This window comes from Clinocottus analis, unplaced genomic scaffold (genome assembly GCF_023055335.1).
Source record: "Clinocottus analis isolate CAN_PGR_092001 unplaced genomic scaffold, fCliAna1.0.p SCAF_6, whole genome shotgun sequence".
Classification (NCBI taxonomy): domain Eukaryota; kingdom Metazoa; phylum Chordata; class Actinopteri; order Perciformes; family Cottidae; genus Clinocottus; species Clinocottus analis.
This window is the reverse complement of record NW_027176218.1, coordinates 3870778-3888929: the sequence shown is the minus strand read 5'-3', so window position 1 is coordinate 3888929 and position 18152 is coordinate 3870778. Positions and strand designations below refer to the sequence as shown.

The window sequence follows — 18152 nt, the reverse complement described above, 5'->3', positions numbered from 1 at the left end:
TTCAGACTCTTTGTTCTGCGACAGTGTGATCAAAGAAACTGAACTGAAGCCGCACACCGCGGCATTTACACACGTTACACTGGATCTGAGAGGTGAGAAGTAAAGCAATGAGAGTCAGAGACGGTCCGAGAGACCGTTTCCTGGAGGGGCCTCGTGTGTTCCTCTGCTCCCACACTGTGTGAGTCACACGACATGTTTCTTCTGAACTCAATGTGACCTGAATGAGAGCCAGAGTAAACACCGTGACAGGAGAATGGTGCATTCTGGGCTTTCTTTTGCCTTTTGAATGACTCCATCTGGTGGCGGAGCTCGTGTAGTGACGCTGGCTGTCATTCTTCGAGCCCATCAGATGTGGTTATTAAAACAGATGAAACATCAACATGCGTCAATGAGACGTACACACACAGGTTGGTTTTTGGTCAACAGGCTCAAGAAGAGTCCCAAAATGTTTCTGGTTGCTGGTCAATGATGTGCAGGGAAGACATGTTGTGCTTTGGGGTTGTTGTTGTGAGTGCACCTTTAAAAATGGAACTTTATGAAAAACATCAATGTATGTACATGAAGACAGAAACATCTGACTTTGGATTGAATTAATAACTAAAAACCTCTCTGGACTCACACTCTGCCCTCGATCTAGAAGACACACGCTGGCAGCAGAAAGAACAAGTTTAAAATCCTCCTCCGACACTCGAGGTGGCAGCTTCTGGTTTCTCTCGGTTGATGTTCAGAACCCAGCGGAAGATTAATATGTTTCCAGTTTTAGTATGGTCCCTGTAAATAATTCAAAAGGCTCATTATCGGCCGCGGGGCTCGTCGAGCGGTCTTATTTTTGCTGGAATCAGAAGGGTTTTTACTGCGTAAACTATTTATAATCTACCCAAGTACAAAACTAATGACTTGCAAAGCCCTGAAATAGACTATGAAATGACTGAAATGCCAAACATCTGTCACACACTTTCTTCTTTTATGCAATCAGCCCAGTTATACGAGACTTAGGTTATTCTCTCCTGGAGGGTTAAATCAACACAACATCAATAACACAACGACACAAAGTAAATATGTATAAAAACATATATTTATTGTTCTGTTACCGCTGGTTAACTTGATCAACAATAAATGATGGCAGGCCAGGAGACAAACTGTACACATGTTAATAGAGCTTCAGTTGTTCTGTTCAGTGGCAATTAACAACGCAGAGAGAGAGAGAGAGAGAGAGAGAGAGAGAGAGAGAGAGAGAGAGAGAGAGAGAACAAAGCATTCGCTGGAGGCCGCACAGTTGATGAACGTTGGGTCTCGGTGGTGCGTTCAAGTTCCTTCAGCCTCGTTCCAAAGTGGTTCATCTCCCCGGCAGACAACTTTACAAGAGGGGTAAAAATACTGTACATTGTCCTGTACATCGATCCTTGTATCCTTCGTCGAGGACGGTGATAACTACTCCTCTCCTCTCCTCTCCTCCCTCCCTCCTCTTTTCTTCCCACCCCACTAAAAAACAAACGAGCAAGGTTGAAGAACAGAGTGAAGCTTTTAAAATGGATAAATGACGTTTGGGCTCTCCGGAGACAGAAATGGAGGCGCTCCCTTACTCGACAAAATAGTGTGTGGATTAAAATAGATAAAGGTTATATATATTTATACTATATATACTATATAAAGGCTCGAATCTCTCGATTCAAGGACAGCCACCAGTGCCGTCCACACACATTCCTCAGAACACAAAGCCTTTAATGCAGCAACAATCTCACACCTGCTTCTTCTTCTCCTCCTCCTCCTCCTCCTCCTCTCGCTCCGTGGACCATAAAGTCTCGTACTGTCCGTCGGCAGCAGAAGGATCACAGCATCCTGATCCCTTTCCCTCCTCCCCGAGTGACACGATGAACCCGCTGCAGTCAACCAGAGCAGATATAACGTAAACTTGAGACCGCGGAGTCTTTTTCTTGCAGAGTTTGAAAAGCGTCGTCCGCCTGGAGGCGAACCAAAGGGGGACGTTTCACACAGAAGTAAAAGTTTTGCGTTTCAAGACGCTAAAAAAAATAAAAAAAACCCAGGTGTACGGTATCGTAACGAGGGAGCAGAGGGCGAGTCTCAGCGGTGGAGTTCCTGTCGGAGGCCGCGGGTCGCTTGTGACGCAGAAGAGGTCGAAGGCGAGTGGTTGGGCGGAGGGAGGGGCCGCGAGGCCGGGTCCAGATGTCCGTTTCAGTCCAGGCCAACGTTTTACATTCCACACGCTGCAGGACAAACCACAATCCAGTTGCATCCAAATGCACGAGAGTCAGCGTCTCCGACGCTCAGACTGAATGTGCAAAATGTCATCCGTTCAAAGGCGGAGCCGTTCCAACACAACTTGACCAAAACAACTCTTTTACAAGACGTCTCCGCCCCAGGGTCTTCACGCCGAACCGTTTGCTGCTCTGCAGAGTCGAACTGAAGTGAATCAGTTTATGTGCCACGAAACTAAACGGAGGAGAGGATTTAGGGAAAGACTGCATCACACATTTTTCACACGCCGCTACCTCCAACAGGGGCAGAACAAACAAACGGCGGTTTATTAATTGCACATTCGCCCACGAGAAAGCAAACCAGCAGCCGGTGGCCGTCGTGTCCCATTTGACCTTCAACGCGTCTAAAAACCTCTGAAAAGTCGCTCAGTGTTCGTCGAACTACCTCGTTCAAAGTGTAACGTACGGGATGAAACGACGGCGTGTGAGGGGGAACTTGTGTTGCTTCTGAATATGTGAAACATAAAGAGGGACGTTTCACTGCTTTGATCTGCGTCTGCGCGCTCTGGGAGTAAGAACAGATGGAGTTACTGTAACCATGTCATCACTATAATATACATTTCTGGTATAAAATAAGTTTCTCTAGCTGCCGAAGTGGACAATCTGTGGCAGATCTTTGGCTTCAGTGGTCAAACATATTTCACTTTTTGTCTAAAATAAGAAGTCTCACTCTCTTCGAAGACAAATCCACCAATGGATAGAACGTTTCTTTTGAACTTCCTGTTTCTCCCCCATCCCCTTCATTTCATATGACCTCCCTTCATCTTTACATATTTCAAATCTGTGTCTTTTGATGAATTAATTGTTGCTTTAAACACGACTCTCTCAGTTAAATCTCCATTTCTTTCTCAAGTTTTTTCTTTTCAACTTTTCTCTCCAGAAATGTTGTTTTTTAAAGGGAATCTAACTTTTTTGAAATTATAGAATATTGATGTGTAACGCAAAAAAAATCAAAATAGTATTCAATTTGACGGAGCCTTCAAATACATCTCAGAGGCAGCCACCATGCAAACTATACATCTAGTCTGTGGTCTTGCAGAATTTATCTGCAAAAAAAAACAACCCAAAACATGAACATTTTAACCCCTCACACAGCTGGTGGAGTGTCTCACACACGTGAGCTGTGACCAGCTGGAAAACGAACAAACGGATGAAGTGAACAATGAAGAGACGTCTGGCCATGAGCCCAAAAAAATGGCCGAAGGGGAGCTCAGAGCGGCTGTGACTGAGACAGGTGGAGGGCGTGCGTTTGGTGCGTTTGGTGCGTTTGAGTCTGGCTCGGTGCCGCGTGCGCCGGCTGCTGACTCTGACTCTGGTTCTGGTTCTGGGCTGGCGGCGGGTGGTGCGGCTGCGGCTGCTGCAGGATGTGCACCACCCGGCTCAGCGTGTCCGTGGTGGCGAACGCCAGGTACTGGCAGCACAGCCAGTCCTCCAGGCTCACGCCGCAGGCCGCGTCCAGCGAGCGCTCGGCGAACTTGATCATCATCAGCGTCCGCTTCAGGTCCAGCCAGTTCTGCAGGGTGGCCTCGCGCTGGCTGGCCGTGGCCCCCGACATCGGGCCCGCGCCGCCACCGCCGCCGCCGCCGCTGCTGCTACTGCCGCAGCCCAGCGCCTGGAACAGGTCCTCCCGGGGGCCCCAGAGCAGGCACTGCAGGCAGGCCCGGGCCTCGGACATGCGGATCCTCTCCGAGGGGTTGACGGTGAGCAGCAGCCGGGCCAGCTGCTGCAGGCCCTGCGAGTACAGCGACCTGACGGGCAGCGCCGGCAGGTCGGCCCAGGTGTACTCGCGCTCCTTCAGCTCCGGCGTCTCCTCGAAGGGGTTGGGCCGGTGCAGCGTCTCGTAGATGAGGATCCCCGTCTGGAACTCGTCGCACTTGCGGTACTGCGTCGCCGTCACGATCTCGGGGGCCAGGCGCGACTGGTCGCGCAGCGTCCCGGGGTCGGCGGCCATGAGGGCGCTCTTCTGTTTGGCTTGCGAGAAGTTGCTGATGATGAGCCGGGCGGGGCAGGTGGCGTTGGCGGCGGCAGTGGCGGCGCCTCCTGCAGCGGCGGCAGCGCCGCTGTTGTTGCTGCTGCTGCTGCTGCTGCTGCTGCTGCTGTTGTTGTTGGGCTCGAGGATGTCCAGACTCCAGGGGCTGCCGGGTTGGCAGTGGACCAGCAGCAGGTTTTCCAGCCGCAGGTCGCAGTGGGTCACGTGGTACGGCTTCATGTGCTCCAGGCCGGAGCACAGCTGCAGCAGCAGGAGACAGACCTGCCGCTCGTACAGCTCCGGGTTGCGAGCGTGCCGCGCCGCGCCCTCCCGGACGAAGTCGGCCACCGTCTGGAACGGCACCTCGCGGGTGATGACCACCACGCGGCTCCTCAAGCGGCCAACGGTGTTCATGTGACCCGCCGGCGGGGTTTCATCCAGTTTGCCGTTCGGCGCCGTGGGGTCCGTCCCCTCGGCGTCAGTCTTAATGTCTTTCTGCCCGTCGACATCCTCCTCATCCTCCTCTTCCTCCTTCTCGCCCTCTTTCTCTTCCCAGGGCAGCAGGCGGGCGGGGACGTCGGCCAGGAAGTGGCCGCAGTCCTGCTGAATGTTGAAGTGCACGGCCAGGCTCTGCCTCACCGCGAGGCTGTGGAAGAACTGCTGCTGCGTCTCCTTCACTTTGCTCCGACAGATCTGGAGGGATAAGGGAGACGATATGAAATTACTTTTCTTTTTTTTTATGACGGAGCCATTTGCGAAGGGACGAATAGACGCTAGTAATTAAGTATTGCCTGCGCAAAAGCCCGATATATCTCATTCCTCTGTGTAACAGAAAGCTCCATTGTTGTGCAAGAACCATTCAAGAGGCAGGAATGAACCCCACGGTTTCATTTATCTGTATTAATATGGAGATGGGCTCTGTGCTTTAATAAGAGGCAATCTCACATACACCGTCCTGCTGCTAGACTTTGGCATCAAATGTGTATTAATGCGCCGCTAAAAACTATTTACTCCTCTCTGAGGAACGTTTTCTCAAAAAGAACAATGACCAGCTGCTTTAGGGAAGGACTTCAAATAAAAACATTGTTCTTTAATTTATATTGTAAGACTCACATCCTCGCTAGGGACGAATGGGTTTGTGCCTGAATGACTGAGAGACAACCTGAGAGCTATTAGGTGTATACTTTATCAGAGCTCGTGAGGATACTTTATCAGAGTGAGGCCGTGTATACTTTATAAGAGCTAGGGTGGATACTTCATCAGAGGTAGAGTGTATACTTTACCAGAGGTAGAGTGTATACTTTACCCGAGGTAGAGTGTATACTTTATCAGAGGTAGAGTGAATACTTTATCAGAAGTAGAGTGTATACTTTACCAGAGGTAGAGTGTATACTTCATCAGAGGTAGAGTGTATACTTTATCAGAGGTAGAGTGTATACTTCATCAGAGGTAGAGTGTATACTTCATCAGAGGTAGAGTGTATACTTTATCAGAGGTAGAGTGTATACTTTATCAGAGGTAGAGTGTATACTTTACCAGAGGTAGAGTGTATACTTTATCAGAGGTCGAGTGTATACTTTATCAGAGGTAGAGTGTATACTTCATCAGAGGTAGAGTGTATACTTCATCAGAGGTAGTGTATACTTTACCAGAGGTAGAGTGTATACTTTACCAGAGGTAGAGTGTATACTTTATCAGAGGTAGAGTGTATACTTTATCAGAGGTAGAGTGTATACTTTACCAGAGGTAGAGTGTATACTTTACCAGAGGTAGAGTGTATACTTTACCAGAGGTAGAGTGTATACTTTATCAGAGGTAGAGTGTATACTTTATCAGAGGTAGAGTGTATACTTTACCAGAGGTAGAGTGTATACTTTACCAGAGGTAGAGTGTATACTTTATCAGAGGTAGAGTGTATACTTCATCAGAGGTAGAGTGTATACTTTACCAGAGGTAGAGTGTATACTTTACCAGAGGTAGAGTGTGTACTTCATCAGAGGTAGAGTGTATACTTTACCAGAGGTAGAGTGTGTACTTCATCAGAGGTAGAGTGTATACTTTACCAGAGGTAGAGTGTATACTTCATCAGAGGTAGTGTATACTTTACCAGAGGTAGAGTGTATACTTTACCAGAGGTAGAGTGTATACTTTATCAGAGCGAGGTGTTCTAGTTGGGTGGAGAGGTTGTTGCCTCAGCTGATTGCGTCTCAAGTGACAAACATTGTTGTGAAAAGATGGTGAGAAATAAAAGAAAAGCGAACCCTTAACACGCTGATGGCTTTGATCTTTTTATGGATGTGTTTTTAATGGACGTAGAAGTTCAGGATGTTAAAGTGTTTCACTGAACGACTCAGAAGGTCTTTTGTTCCAGCAGCAGTTGGTTTTTTTTAATGAACACCTATTGTGTTTTTTTATTTAGCATCTTTCTGGCGTCTGTCATGTTTCAGATGGCATTTTATAGTGTTTGTTCCTCGTATGCGTCTTGTCTGCTGTGCAATGTGGACTTTGTCTGTTGTCTGTATGAATTTTGATGACAAATGAGTTTCCCCACTGGGGATTAACAACGTTTTCTCATCTAATCTCAAAGCAAATCTGTGATAATGCCAGCCTTCTCCTATGAAACGCTTTCAAATGTCATTAACTTTGAGACGATGAAAGCTTGATGACTGCAGCCGTTGTTCAGTTAAATGTTCTTCAGCCAAAGCGCTTGTAGAATATGATATTAAGAGGCCGCTATACATTTTAAAGATATTAAAATCAACAGAAATTGCCGGCGAGCTTACGCAACACCAGGAACAAAATAACCTGTTTGAGCAGAGAACGCGCAGGAGAAGTCAGGAGATCAAAGACGTGTTTTCTGAACTTTCTGCTACCGACAGAGCAGAGAGACGCCGCCAGCAGACGTCAGGACATCTCAATAAAACAAAAGATTTGAGTTTGATCTGAGGAAGTGAAGGCAAACTAAATGAAGGCACAGCAGGTGTAATGTTGAGAAGTGTCATTTCTTGTGTCATGTATTGTTAAAGATGACATCATTTGTCTGATCTCAGTGTTCTTGACACTGATGAGATCAGACGAGTGATGTCATCCGGCACGCCGATTTTTGTTTTTCTTTATGTCTCATGCAATCATGCAAAGGATGAGACGTCATTCTCTTTTTTCTCTCATACTAAACAGAATTTTGACTTTGAAAATTAGTTGTTTAACGTAAGAAATATATGGAAGTCCATTTCCGCCACAAAAAAAAACAAAAAAACAATTATGACAACAAAAAAATGTATGACAAAAAAAGAAGTCGTAATTATGACCATAAAAAAAAGTATGACAAAAAAACCAAAACATAATTAGGACAACAACAAAAAAAGTCTTAATGACAAAAAAACACATAATTATAACAACAAAAAAAGGATGACAAAAAAGTCATAATGACAAAAAAAAAAAGAGATAATTATGACAACATATCGACAAAAAAAAACAAGTCATAATGACAAAAAATGACAACATGTTGTCTAAATGACAACAACAACAAAAAAGACAAAAAAAGGTCACAATTATGACAAAAAAGTAATTGTCATATTTTTTTTTGTCATGACTATTTTTTGGGCGGAAATGGGCTTCAATAGTTTTAACATGCAGCACTATTAAATTCATGTTTTCATGTCCAATCAATTTTGTGCAAACTATTGTAAAAGCTTTTGTACAACTGACTGTCTTTCTCCCCAACATAATACAGTTCATTTTGTGTTATGAAACACAATCATTTCACTATATCACTTCTGTTCAGGGCGACTTGAACCTCGGTGGTCTCTGTGACATCATTTGCGTTCGGTTCATTAACTTGTGATGTGAGCTGAAGAAGCACTTCCTCTCAAACGCAGCGTGTAACTCTTCAGGAATGTGTGTGTTCGCTGGATCTTTGTTGAGGCGTGTTGGCTCTGAGACTCCGCTGCCTCCTGGTCATTCCTCAAGGACATATTCGTAGACTTTTCACTGTTAAGATCCACATTTCATAAGCAGCATTGTTATTTCTAACACAAAGCTGCAGGTTAAAGGACAATTATGGTTCATCGCTCCCTCTTTGACTCCTTAATGCTGCTGACGTTTCAGGAGCTTTGAAGCTCACGACTCGCTGTCTGAATTCCTCGGAGAAGCCGTAATGCACACAGACATGCGAAAAGGTGGATTATGAATAATTAACACCGCGTTAAAAATATCACGGCATGTGAAATCTCATTTGCAGGAGGATCAACCACGTTTTACGGGGTTAAGGACGGCAGTATAAAACAACTGGCCCGCGTTAAAATGGCGAGTTGGGGAGAAAAAAAAAGTCTAATTGGGAAGCTCGGGCCCTGGATGCTTTATTCATGGGTGAGAGTCACGAAAAAAAAACACACACAAATAGACGTTCTCTTGAAAAGTCTGCAGCTAATGCGAGGGCAAACCGCTTGAAGTGCTGCAGGAGCGAAGAGAGTTTCATATCCTGTGAATAAAGCAGCCGCCATTCATATCTAGCTTTGTGTTTAGCTTCAGAACTCTTCCAGGAAGCTCCGCCCCCGATCGCACGCACACACACACACGCGCACACACAGCACCACAAGTAGACTAAATTGCCACCCTCGAGCAATTAAATTAAAGAAGGAAAAAAGACAACAAACTCATGCACACACAGGTTTTATTGCACCTGGTCGTGCCCCGCAGGGTTTAAAGTTTAAGTGCCAATATTTCAGCATCAAACCTCTTTCCTCCACTTCGGCTAAAGAAGTGGGCGGAGATTCCTGAACACAAAAACACTAAAATTCAGACGGATTTAATATATCTACCGCAAGGACGGACGGCAACCAATCCATCTCCATGGAGAGGGGAAGAGCAGCAACGACTCCAAAAACCAAACAAAAGAATGAACACAAAGGAATTATAACTAATAAGATGCTGAAGAGCAGCTGCTTGTTGCACCATTTGGTAAAAGAATAAATTACTCGTTTTAGTCCATCGTGAAGTAGAAAGTGGGGCAAACCAAGTAGTTTCAGGGTCATGCAAAGTTTGAATTACTTGCAATTCAAAGCAATTAATGACAAATAAAACATTGCTTCACATAAAGTGAACAACATTAAGACGTTATTTAAACCTAATTAGTTTCTCTCGATACCAATTTGAGGAGTACGATTGTTTGTTATCTGCATTCGGGCTGCAACGAACAATTATTTTCATGGCTGATTAATTGGCTAATTATTTCCTTGATTAGGCCGATGAAATGTAAAAGAAAAAGTGAAAAAAAGAAAAAACATACACTTTTCTAGAGTATTACTTCGTCCAACTAACATTTTGAAACCCAAAGATATTCCGTTTACAAAAATTGTTCCTTTATAATATATATACATATAAAATTGTTAATTTACTCCAGATAAACAAATTAGTTTTATCAAGGTATCAGCGAAGCTGCATGTATTTCATCTCATTTAAATATGTTCTAGTCACCAGACACAAACTCAAAAGGTGCATCGCGATGCGTTTACTAGATTTAACTTGATGTACTGTGAGTGTAGCTCCACGGCTTCACATCTCTGGGCCCTGAGTCTAGAGGCAGCAGCGGTGTGGCACTGTGCTTGACAATGGAAGTCTTCATCAGCAGAGACATCTCACCTTGATGGCGTAGTTGACCAGTGGGTCCTTGGCGTAGGAGGCGGTGTAGTACACGGCGTCCCCGGCCTCGCAGCAGGGCTTCCCGGTGGTCAGCCTGAAGTGGGACCAGCTGTCGGTGCCGAATCCCAGGTGGTCCTTCTGCCCGGCCATGAAGCGGTCCTCGCACTTTGTCGACAGTTTCCGCAGCGTGTCCGTGTGGAGCCCGCGGATCCTCCCCACCACCTCGTCCCAGCTGTCTAACCCGCGGTACAGTGCAGGTCTCTGGGGTTTGGCGCCTCCGGCGGCGGCGGCGGCGGCACCTCGCCCCGTCGTCCGGCCCCTTCCGGCCAGGGACTCTGTACTCGGGTAGGCCCTCCTCTCTCTGCCGGTCGTGGCTGATGCCGCTGGAGGTTGAGGCGGCGCCGAGGACCCGCTGTTCGCCGGGGTGGGTCGGCCCTTGTTGGCGGCCGCCGGCCTCTCCAAGGAGTCGCCGCTCTCGTGGTCGTGGACCCGGTGGGGCTCGGAGCTGACAGAGGAGTCCTGACTGGCCGTCTCCCACGTGGAGTCGAGGTCGTAGATCGGGTTGGCCACGCTCAGGTTGGTGCCCCCGGGTCGGGCCTCAGCACGAGGTCTCGGGCCTCCCTGGACCGACTCTTTGCCCGCCAGGCTGGGCTCGGTGCTGGAGCGCGGCACCGACTTCTTCGGTAGCGGCGGGGGCGTGGCCTGAGAGGCGGGCTGCTCGGCAAAGCCGTCCAGGTCGATGGAGGCCAAGGTATCGTTAGATGCTTTGATGTTTCGTGGCTGTTTCAGCGGGATCATGTTGGCTCTGGATTGACCTGAGGGACAGAAAGACAATAATATTGCAATAATAAGAATATATAACATGACCATAGAAAGTTCATTTAATTCAGCATTGTACATAAGTAAAATGTAAAGTTGCAAAGTCATTGAAGATTGAGTCTTTACATGATGACTTATCCACCCAATATTTAAATGATGGTTTTGGATTACATTTTTTTCTTCCTGTGAGCAAACAATCCTTCATTGTATAATTGTGTTTGCCAAAAAAAAAAGGCCAAATTTTCAAGGCTTAAAAAAAAAGGTCACGACTGAATGAATGCGATCAGTATAAAGAGTAAACATGGCAACAACAAAAAAAGAAGAAGAAGGTATCAAATGCGATTTACTTTTCGCAAAAGTGAGATTCAATTTCCGGCTCGCTGCCCCGTCACGAAGACGAGAGGCCGACACGAGGTCGTGTGCCGCTGCACGCGAGCGAGCTGGCGACCCCGAGGAAGAGTCGCAGCGTAGAGAGCGGGACAGCTAAGCACAAGTCGGACCCACCGACCGTCCAGCTGCCCGACTCAATCTGCAGTCGGGCTGCGCGGCTTAAAGAGGCCGCATGGAGAGAGCGCTTCTATCGCTGGCCTCAATTGACCTTATTTCTCTGGGATGGCGGCGGGGGGGAATCGGGGGAGGTGGTTGAGGGGTTTGATTGGACTCCCTTCGATGTTCTCCGGAGTCGAGGACCGCAGAGACGAGCATCCGACACAGGATGAGAAGAACAACGCCTCGCAGGTCACAGACCTGCTGCGCAGATGAGACGCTGCTGAGTGCTTTGAGATGTCTTTTTAAACAGTCACGTCTTTTTGCCCAAATCTCCCCCGCGCTGAAGGCCTCCGCCTGAGCGAACCTCCCTGCAACTGCTTTCTGGTGAGTTCTGGTGAAACGACACGAGTGACGCGAGTCCTCACGCTGCCGTCGTATTAAAAAAAAGAGCAAGAGAAGCCTTCAGAAAGAGCCGTCAGGATGAAGTAAATCTTGGTAATCCTCCCTGGAACGGGGGAAAGGCTGAATTTAATGTGTTCCTCCACCAATCTGCAGTAATCCACCCAAGAAAACAACAGCCTCCCTCGTCCAGTCGTGGAGATCTTCTGTTGCAGCAATGTGGCTGCGATTCAACTACATTACATAAGAGTCTGCAGTGTTCACAGTCAAGAATACTTTTTATGTTCATAATGCACAAAAATACTGTAAATGTGATGATGAAACAACCTGCATGGAGGGATTAAAATGCCATATGGCTCATGTGAACAAAGAACTTACAATATTTTGGGTTCTTGTTAAAAAAAACAAAAAAAAATTGGAATGGCAAAGTGATTTGAAAAAAATGTCCATCCCAATTCTTTTAAAGCCTCGGTTTAAATCTTCAAAAATGTTTTTGACCTTTTAAGACAACTACCCAGAATGCTGCAATCTTATTGTGAAGGAACAGGATTAGATTTGATCTGTGCCTGGAAATGATGTATTAATATTTATATTACAAAACACGAACGGAGATTAAAAACCCCAAAATCAAGCAACCCCACCCCAAAAAAAACAAAATTTGAAAAATGTTATTAAGTGAGTTATTTTGTTATAATTCAAAACACACGGCTGTTCAACTAAACTGTGTTTGACCCCCGTGTCCATCTCCAGGAGATAAAACAGCAGACAGTCCCAATCCCTCCAAAATCTGTTCCGGATTAATAAAAAAAAAGAAGAAGATAATTGCATATTCCTCTGGTCTCAAACACAGCGACGGCTTTCTGTTTCCTCAACATGAATCTGGCTGCCAACATGCAAATTCAGAGGCGTCGCACATTATCTGGCCGGATTCGATTCAAGCTTTCAAGCAAACGATTCAGAAAAGGGACAGAAGAACAAACTATTCAGTCATCTCATCGATGTATTGATGTGTGGAAAATAACACATGAAGGCGATCCATTCACAACTCCAGAGACCGGCTTTCACCAACGTTTGGTTTGCAAAGGAGATGAAGGAACCTGTTGCCGTGAGTTTAGCTTTGTGCTCCAATATAACGATGGCGAGAAGTGAGGAGAATAAAGAGGACCAGAGGGGAGGATGAAGAGAGAGAGCAGAGGAGAGGGTCGCTCGAAGAGGGAGGGGGGGGGGGGGGGGGGGGACTGAGAGACAAGAAAAGAAAAACAAGCCTACCTCAAATCCACTAATGAGTCAAAGTTTTGAGGTGAACGTGTCGCGGCGGCAGAGAAACGCTCTGCTTCATCCCCGCCAGTGTGAGCGGAGCCGCCGGCGCCAACAAGGCAGACTCACAGCTCCCACCAGTACTGGAGACTGCTCACCGAGCGCTCTGCCTCCTACTGCCTGATGCTCTGATTAAAGCTGTGTGTGTGTGTGTGTGTGTGTGTGTGTGTGTGTGTATAATGCACTGGTTATATAGCCAGTGAAAGAGACAAGTGATGGTGGTTCTTCACTAAAATGAGTGCACAGACGGTATTACTGGAGCCGCAAGTGGACAGCAGAGAGGCAGAGAGAGAGAGAGAGAGAGAGAGAGGAAGAGAGAGAGAGGAAGAGAGAGAGGAAGAGAGAGAGAGAGAGAGAGAGAGACAGAGAGAGAGAGAGAGAGAGGAAGAGAGAGAGAGAGAGAGAAAGAGAGAGAGAGAGAAAATTACTTCTATTTCTGACAAGTAGACGAGATAGAATTGGAAACCACAAGCAGACATCACACTGTACTGTGTTACATTACTGTGCAATGTTTGAATGTAGACACACACACACAGACACACACGCACACACACACACACAAACACACACACACACACACTCCAGCTACGTTCCTCATTAGCAGCATGTAGAAGAGTAAAATTCGGCTGCAGGCAGCTCATCATGCGTCATCCAGGGAGCTTTTAACACATTAGTGTGCAGTCAGAGCTTCACAAATCAACACACACACACACACAATTTGCATGTACCCTTGTAAAAAGTGCAACATCGACATATAAACACAAACACTTCATCTCTGATAAATCCCTTGACAAGAAAGAAAGTAAGACCCACTCCCCCCCCTCCACACACACACACATTTTGACCTCACACAACCATTCAAGCAAACAGAACACACTGAAGTAATGCATCACACACACACACACACTCCCTCTACCACTTTGTTTCTCCTCTCACACACACCACTTGATCACAGCGAGAGCCTTTCCCACACACAGAGCGCTTCGTGCTTTAAGTGCCAGGCCATGTTTGACAGCTGTGCCTACTCTTCCTCCTACTCCTCTCCTACTCTTCCTCCTCTTGTTGCTGCAAAAAAAAAAGCAAATGGTCTAACTGTGCTCATCGCTCCACCACCACCAAGCCCGGCTGTCACCGAGGGAACTTTGTCATCATGGTTTGGCAAGTTGAAGACTGCAGAAGGACGAAACACCAGAGTGGATTTAGGTCCACTTGTTATTTGATAAATACGTTTCCTGTATTGGTTTCTATGTCTGTTGTCATGAGCTGCTGAGGCAAAACATCTTAAGGAATCAAGGATTTCTTTTGTGTCTCTTTTGCTTTTTGGATTCATTGCTTTTAAACAGACAGAAACAGTATCTGCACACTGCCGTCTCGCTGCCAAAATCTTTATTTTTAACCACTCGAAAAACACTGTTCTTTAAAAACCAAAAGGTTGTTTGAAGCAGCTCATCGTGTCCAAGTAGAGAAGCTCTGACAACGAGACAGCAGTACAATATGCTGTGAGAATGTATGTGTTTTTGGGAATGTATACGTATATATGTGATGAAATTATGCTAACATACAATATTTATGATATAATTCTTCTAGATATATTAAGCAATACCCTCTCGTGCCCCACAGTTTGAGAACCACTGATGTAGACTGAGAAGGAAAATGATCTTTTGCACACAACTTGCTTTGTATATTTCCAAAGTTTCAATTTGTACGACTTCAAATGTTAAATGTATGCATGAGAATGTATGAGAGCAGATTTATTCTTAGCACTTTTTGGAGGGCTTTCGTGGCTTTATTTGACTGCACAGCTGAAGATAAAGGGGGGTAAACCAGAAAAGTGGAATTGAACATTGACGGGTCAGATTAGACAATTAGGACTATTTAAAGAACAAAGCTGTTGTACTAATTAGTCTCAGATATGATGTCAGGCTAAAAGCTTTTCTGACGCTAATAGCAGCTCTGTGGTCAGTCGTGCAATTCATGATATTGTAACGTGGCTATTAGTGCAGCCCAAGCGCGTCAATCATCTCAAATATTTTTTCCCAGAAACAAAACAATAGAAGAAGACGAAGGCAATAAGCCAGAGAAGATAACACAGAGGGGATTATAGATGGAGACATGAGGGTTTTCTGTTGAGTTATGAGAGTGAGCGCTTCACGTCACCAAAAAGAAGAAGCGTGTGACCTTAAAGGGATTCGCTCGGGGTCCAAGAAGCAGCCCCGAAAAACCTCAGGGCAAAAATAGTCCACCTCTTAGCTGGAATATAACATTGTGATTGTTCTTTCACATCCCAAGATGTGTTGATTTAGAGCTCCAGCTGTTTTAACATGGAATACATTATGACTTGTCACATGAGGAGGTGTGCTGCTGCTGCTGCTGAAGGAAAGTGAGACTTTGTGAAGTGAAGATACCGAGGAGGACCGGCAGATTCTGGTTATATCCATCCACTGACTGCAGTTAGCGTGAGAACAATGAGAACAAAACGTCCGCACAGCGACGTAGTTGATGCTCTCTTTTATGTTAAAAAAATGGGTTCGATACAAAAGAATAAGCAGATTCAAATTGGAAAAATATACCACTTGCACGGTACCTTTGTTCATTCATTTATTTTACTCTGAAGGAGTGTGGCGCACCATCAGCAGCGTATTTGCATAATTCTTTTCACCTTTTTCTTTAAAGTGTATTTTGAGCTGCAAGAAAGCCTTAAATAACTTTCGCGGAAGGAAACTTACACATTTTGGAAGCACGACAACATGAAAATCTCAGTGAAAATCAGTTCATGCATGAACTCATGTCAGTTTTACTGTAAGGTCACTCTGTGGCGAGTGGATTTGCAGAAAATCAATGTGAACAATTAAAAATCTCGCAGACTTTGTGGCTGGTTTTACGTTCCATGCATGTGCTTTAAGCTTTTCGTTGTTGTCGAATGTTTCAGGCCTCGAGAGGTGCGTCGTTCTTACCCAGGTTGGTGTACGTGGCGCTGCAGTGGCTGGAGGCGGGAGAGTGGGAGTGATGGGAGTGATTCCCGTCCTCCTCTGGCTCTCCCAGGCTGGCGCTGGCCTCGCTGGCCGAGGCCGGCGTGGCGACCTGGCTGGCGTGGCCCTCCTCCCCGTCCCTGAGCTCCAGCCCCAGATTCACTTTGGCAGGCAGGGAGGCGACGCTGGGCAGCTCCCGATCCCTGGCATTGCTGGCACTCCCTGGTACCTGGCTGCAGATGACAGAGAGAGAAAGAGACAGTGGCATGGCTCTTATAGTTATTAAAACATTGAAAATACTGTCTTACATTTGAATTCTTTTTCCCCCGTAATCTACGATAATATTTCCCTCGCTGCTTTGAGTCGGTTCATTATTCTGTTGGTGCTGCATGTAAAAATATCAGTAAATCAAGCAATAAAAGCAACAAGAGGATAATAGCGAGCTCCATTGCTGAGACACGAGTGTTTAAAGTAATAAACGAGCTGCTGTTGATCAGAGCTTCAGTCTGTCATCTTTCATTTCGTCTGTGACGGATAACCGTATCTAACATCACAGGATATGAAGAAAACACAAAAAAACAATGCCTTTTTTTTTTTTTTTTTACATTTTTTATCTGGGCAATCGCCGTCCGCGTCGCTTCGTCAGCTCGCTCCTTTCTTCTCGGCAAGTGATGAATTAGAGTCGACACAGTTGGAAGCGGGAGGCCCTTGAAGCCCGCCGTGTTTTATATTCAGCTACACATACGTCGCCTGAAGGAAAGCGTAAGAAAAGCGGCAACGCGGGTCACGATGCTGCGCGATAACGCGGTTTGAAGATTTCTTTTGTGGCGGTGGCGGGTGTCGATGACTCGAGGTGTGTAAATGAGGTGAGATGAACGTCGTCTGGCGCCGCTGATTGATCAAAAAGGTGCGATGATAACGCGACGGGCGTAAAATGTCATTATTAGCCGTCTTTAAAGAATTAAAGAAAGAAGAAAATCGGATCAAAGCCGTGAAAGTGAATTGAGGCATTCTGACGCCGACGAGGTGGACGAAAGAATATTGAGAAAAAGACAAATGGTTCTCCTCGTCAGCTGAGTGATATATTTAAAGCGCAGTGACATTGATGTGAACTGTGAGCTCAAGAGATCCACGTGAGCAGGAAGGAGCGTGGCGTCGTCTTTATGATTTGTTGCGTTTCAACGCCGCTCGCCCAGCAGAGATAAACATACAGTTCCCTATAAGGGTGGTCACATACTTCATGTTGTGCCGACACCGTGTCTGGCGGAGCCGTCAGCCCGAGAAATCCAGGTCATAGCTTACAGTCAGTCAGTTATGACTGAGAGAGTTTGAGATCACACAGTAACTCCAATCACGGCGTGAAAGCCCTGGGGACGCTGCGACGAGACGTGCGCCGTACTGTAGCTCGTCGCCTCCAGCGAGGCGAGTCTTACAGACGATCTGACACTTGCAGTGTGTGTCCTCCCTGCCGTGATGTGCCGGCACCGCAGTGACACTCGGGGGCCGTGTGTGCGTCACCGTGTCATCGCACCGCCGGTAAAAATGTTTCTGACGCGTCTGAAACGGTCGCCAACCAGTTTGAATTCAAAAAAGGTGGCGTGACGGTTTTTTTCAACACGAGCAGAGAAGTTCTTCTCCGTGAGTGCGTCCTTGGTTTGCAGTAATTCAAGTAAGTACGTTCAAAAGTTGACATGGATATAAACAACGCAAATAGATGCTGTGTAACAAAGAGGATGCATTACAAGCTGCGCCTAAGTTGCTACCACCTAATGTATATTTATATTAATGTGTTGAATATAACAGCCAACATGACGCAACAGGTCATCTTCATCAGAGACTGAAAGTGTACCAATAAAGGCCAAACACTCCAGCTGAAACTCCTTTTTTTGGAGAAATAAAAGTCCTTTAACATTGGCTTCTCGAGAGCTGCTCAGTAACCAGCAGCTTTATGTCAAACTTCCATACATCCCTTCATCACTGAAGTTACACCGGACATGCAATAACGCTGACAATTTGCTTTGCAGAACGCAAACTAATATATTATTCAACAGGATGAAGCACGGAGTGAAGAACGACTGCAGCGGCAGCACAAAAAGAGTCACATTTGGTTCAACTAATTCTTTGCTTTTAATTAAAGTTAACAACGACATCAAGTCACAATCAGATTTTGTAGTCCCCCCCCCCTTTCTCGAGTCACCTGGGTATCCGTGTCCTGCTGCTCTACGTCGAGTAAACCTCAACAGCTGGTGTTTCACGGAGAGCCATCTGGGATCA

At 46.1% G+C, this 18152-nt stretch overlaps 1 protein-coding gene across 2 annotated transcripts in view; it reads right to left on the bottom strand.

Annotated features, from left to right (window-relative positions):
- Nucleotides 1–1053: 1053 nt before the first annotated feature.
- Nucleotides 1054–18152, bottom strand: part of peak1 (pseudopodium-enriched atypical kinase 1) — a 90646-nt gene continuing 73547 nt past the window's right edge. For both annotated transcript variants that reach the window (XM_068602850.1, XM_068602851.1), the window contains 3 exons: nucleotides 15864–16111; nucleotides 9886–10700; nucleotides 1054–4938 (listed from right to left, as the gene is read on the bottom strand). In XM_068602850.1, the coding sequence (XP_068458951.1) occupies nucleotides 3487–4938; nucleotides 9886–10700; nucleotides 15864–16111 (2515 nt within the window). In that variant the 3' untranslated portion in view covers nucleotides 1054–3486. The remainder of the gene's footprint in view (nucleotides 4939–9885; nucleotides 10701–15863; nucleotides 16112–18152) is intronic.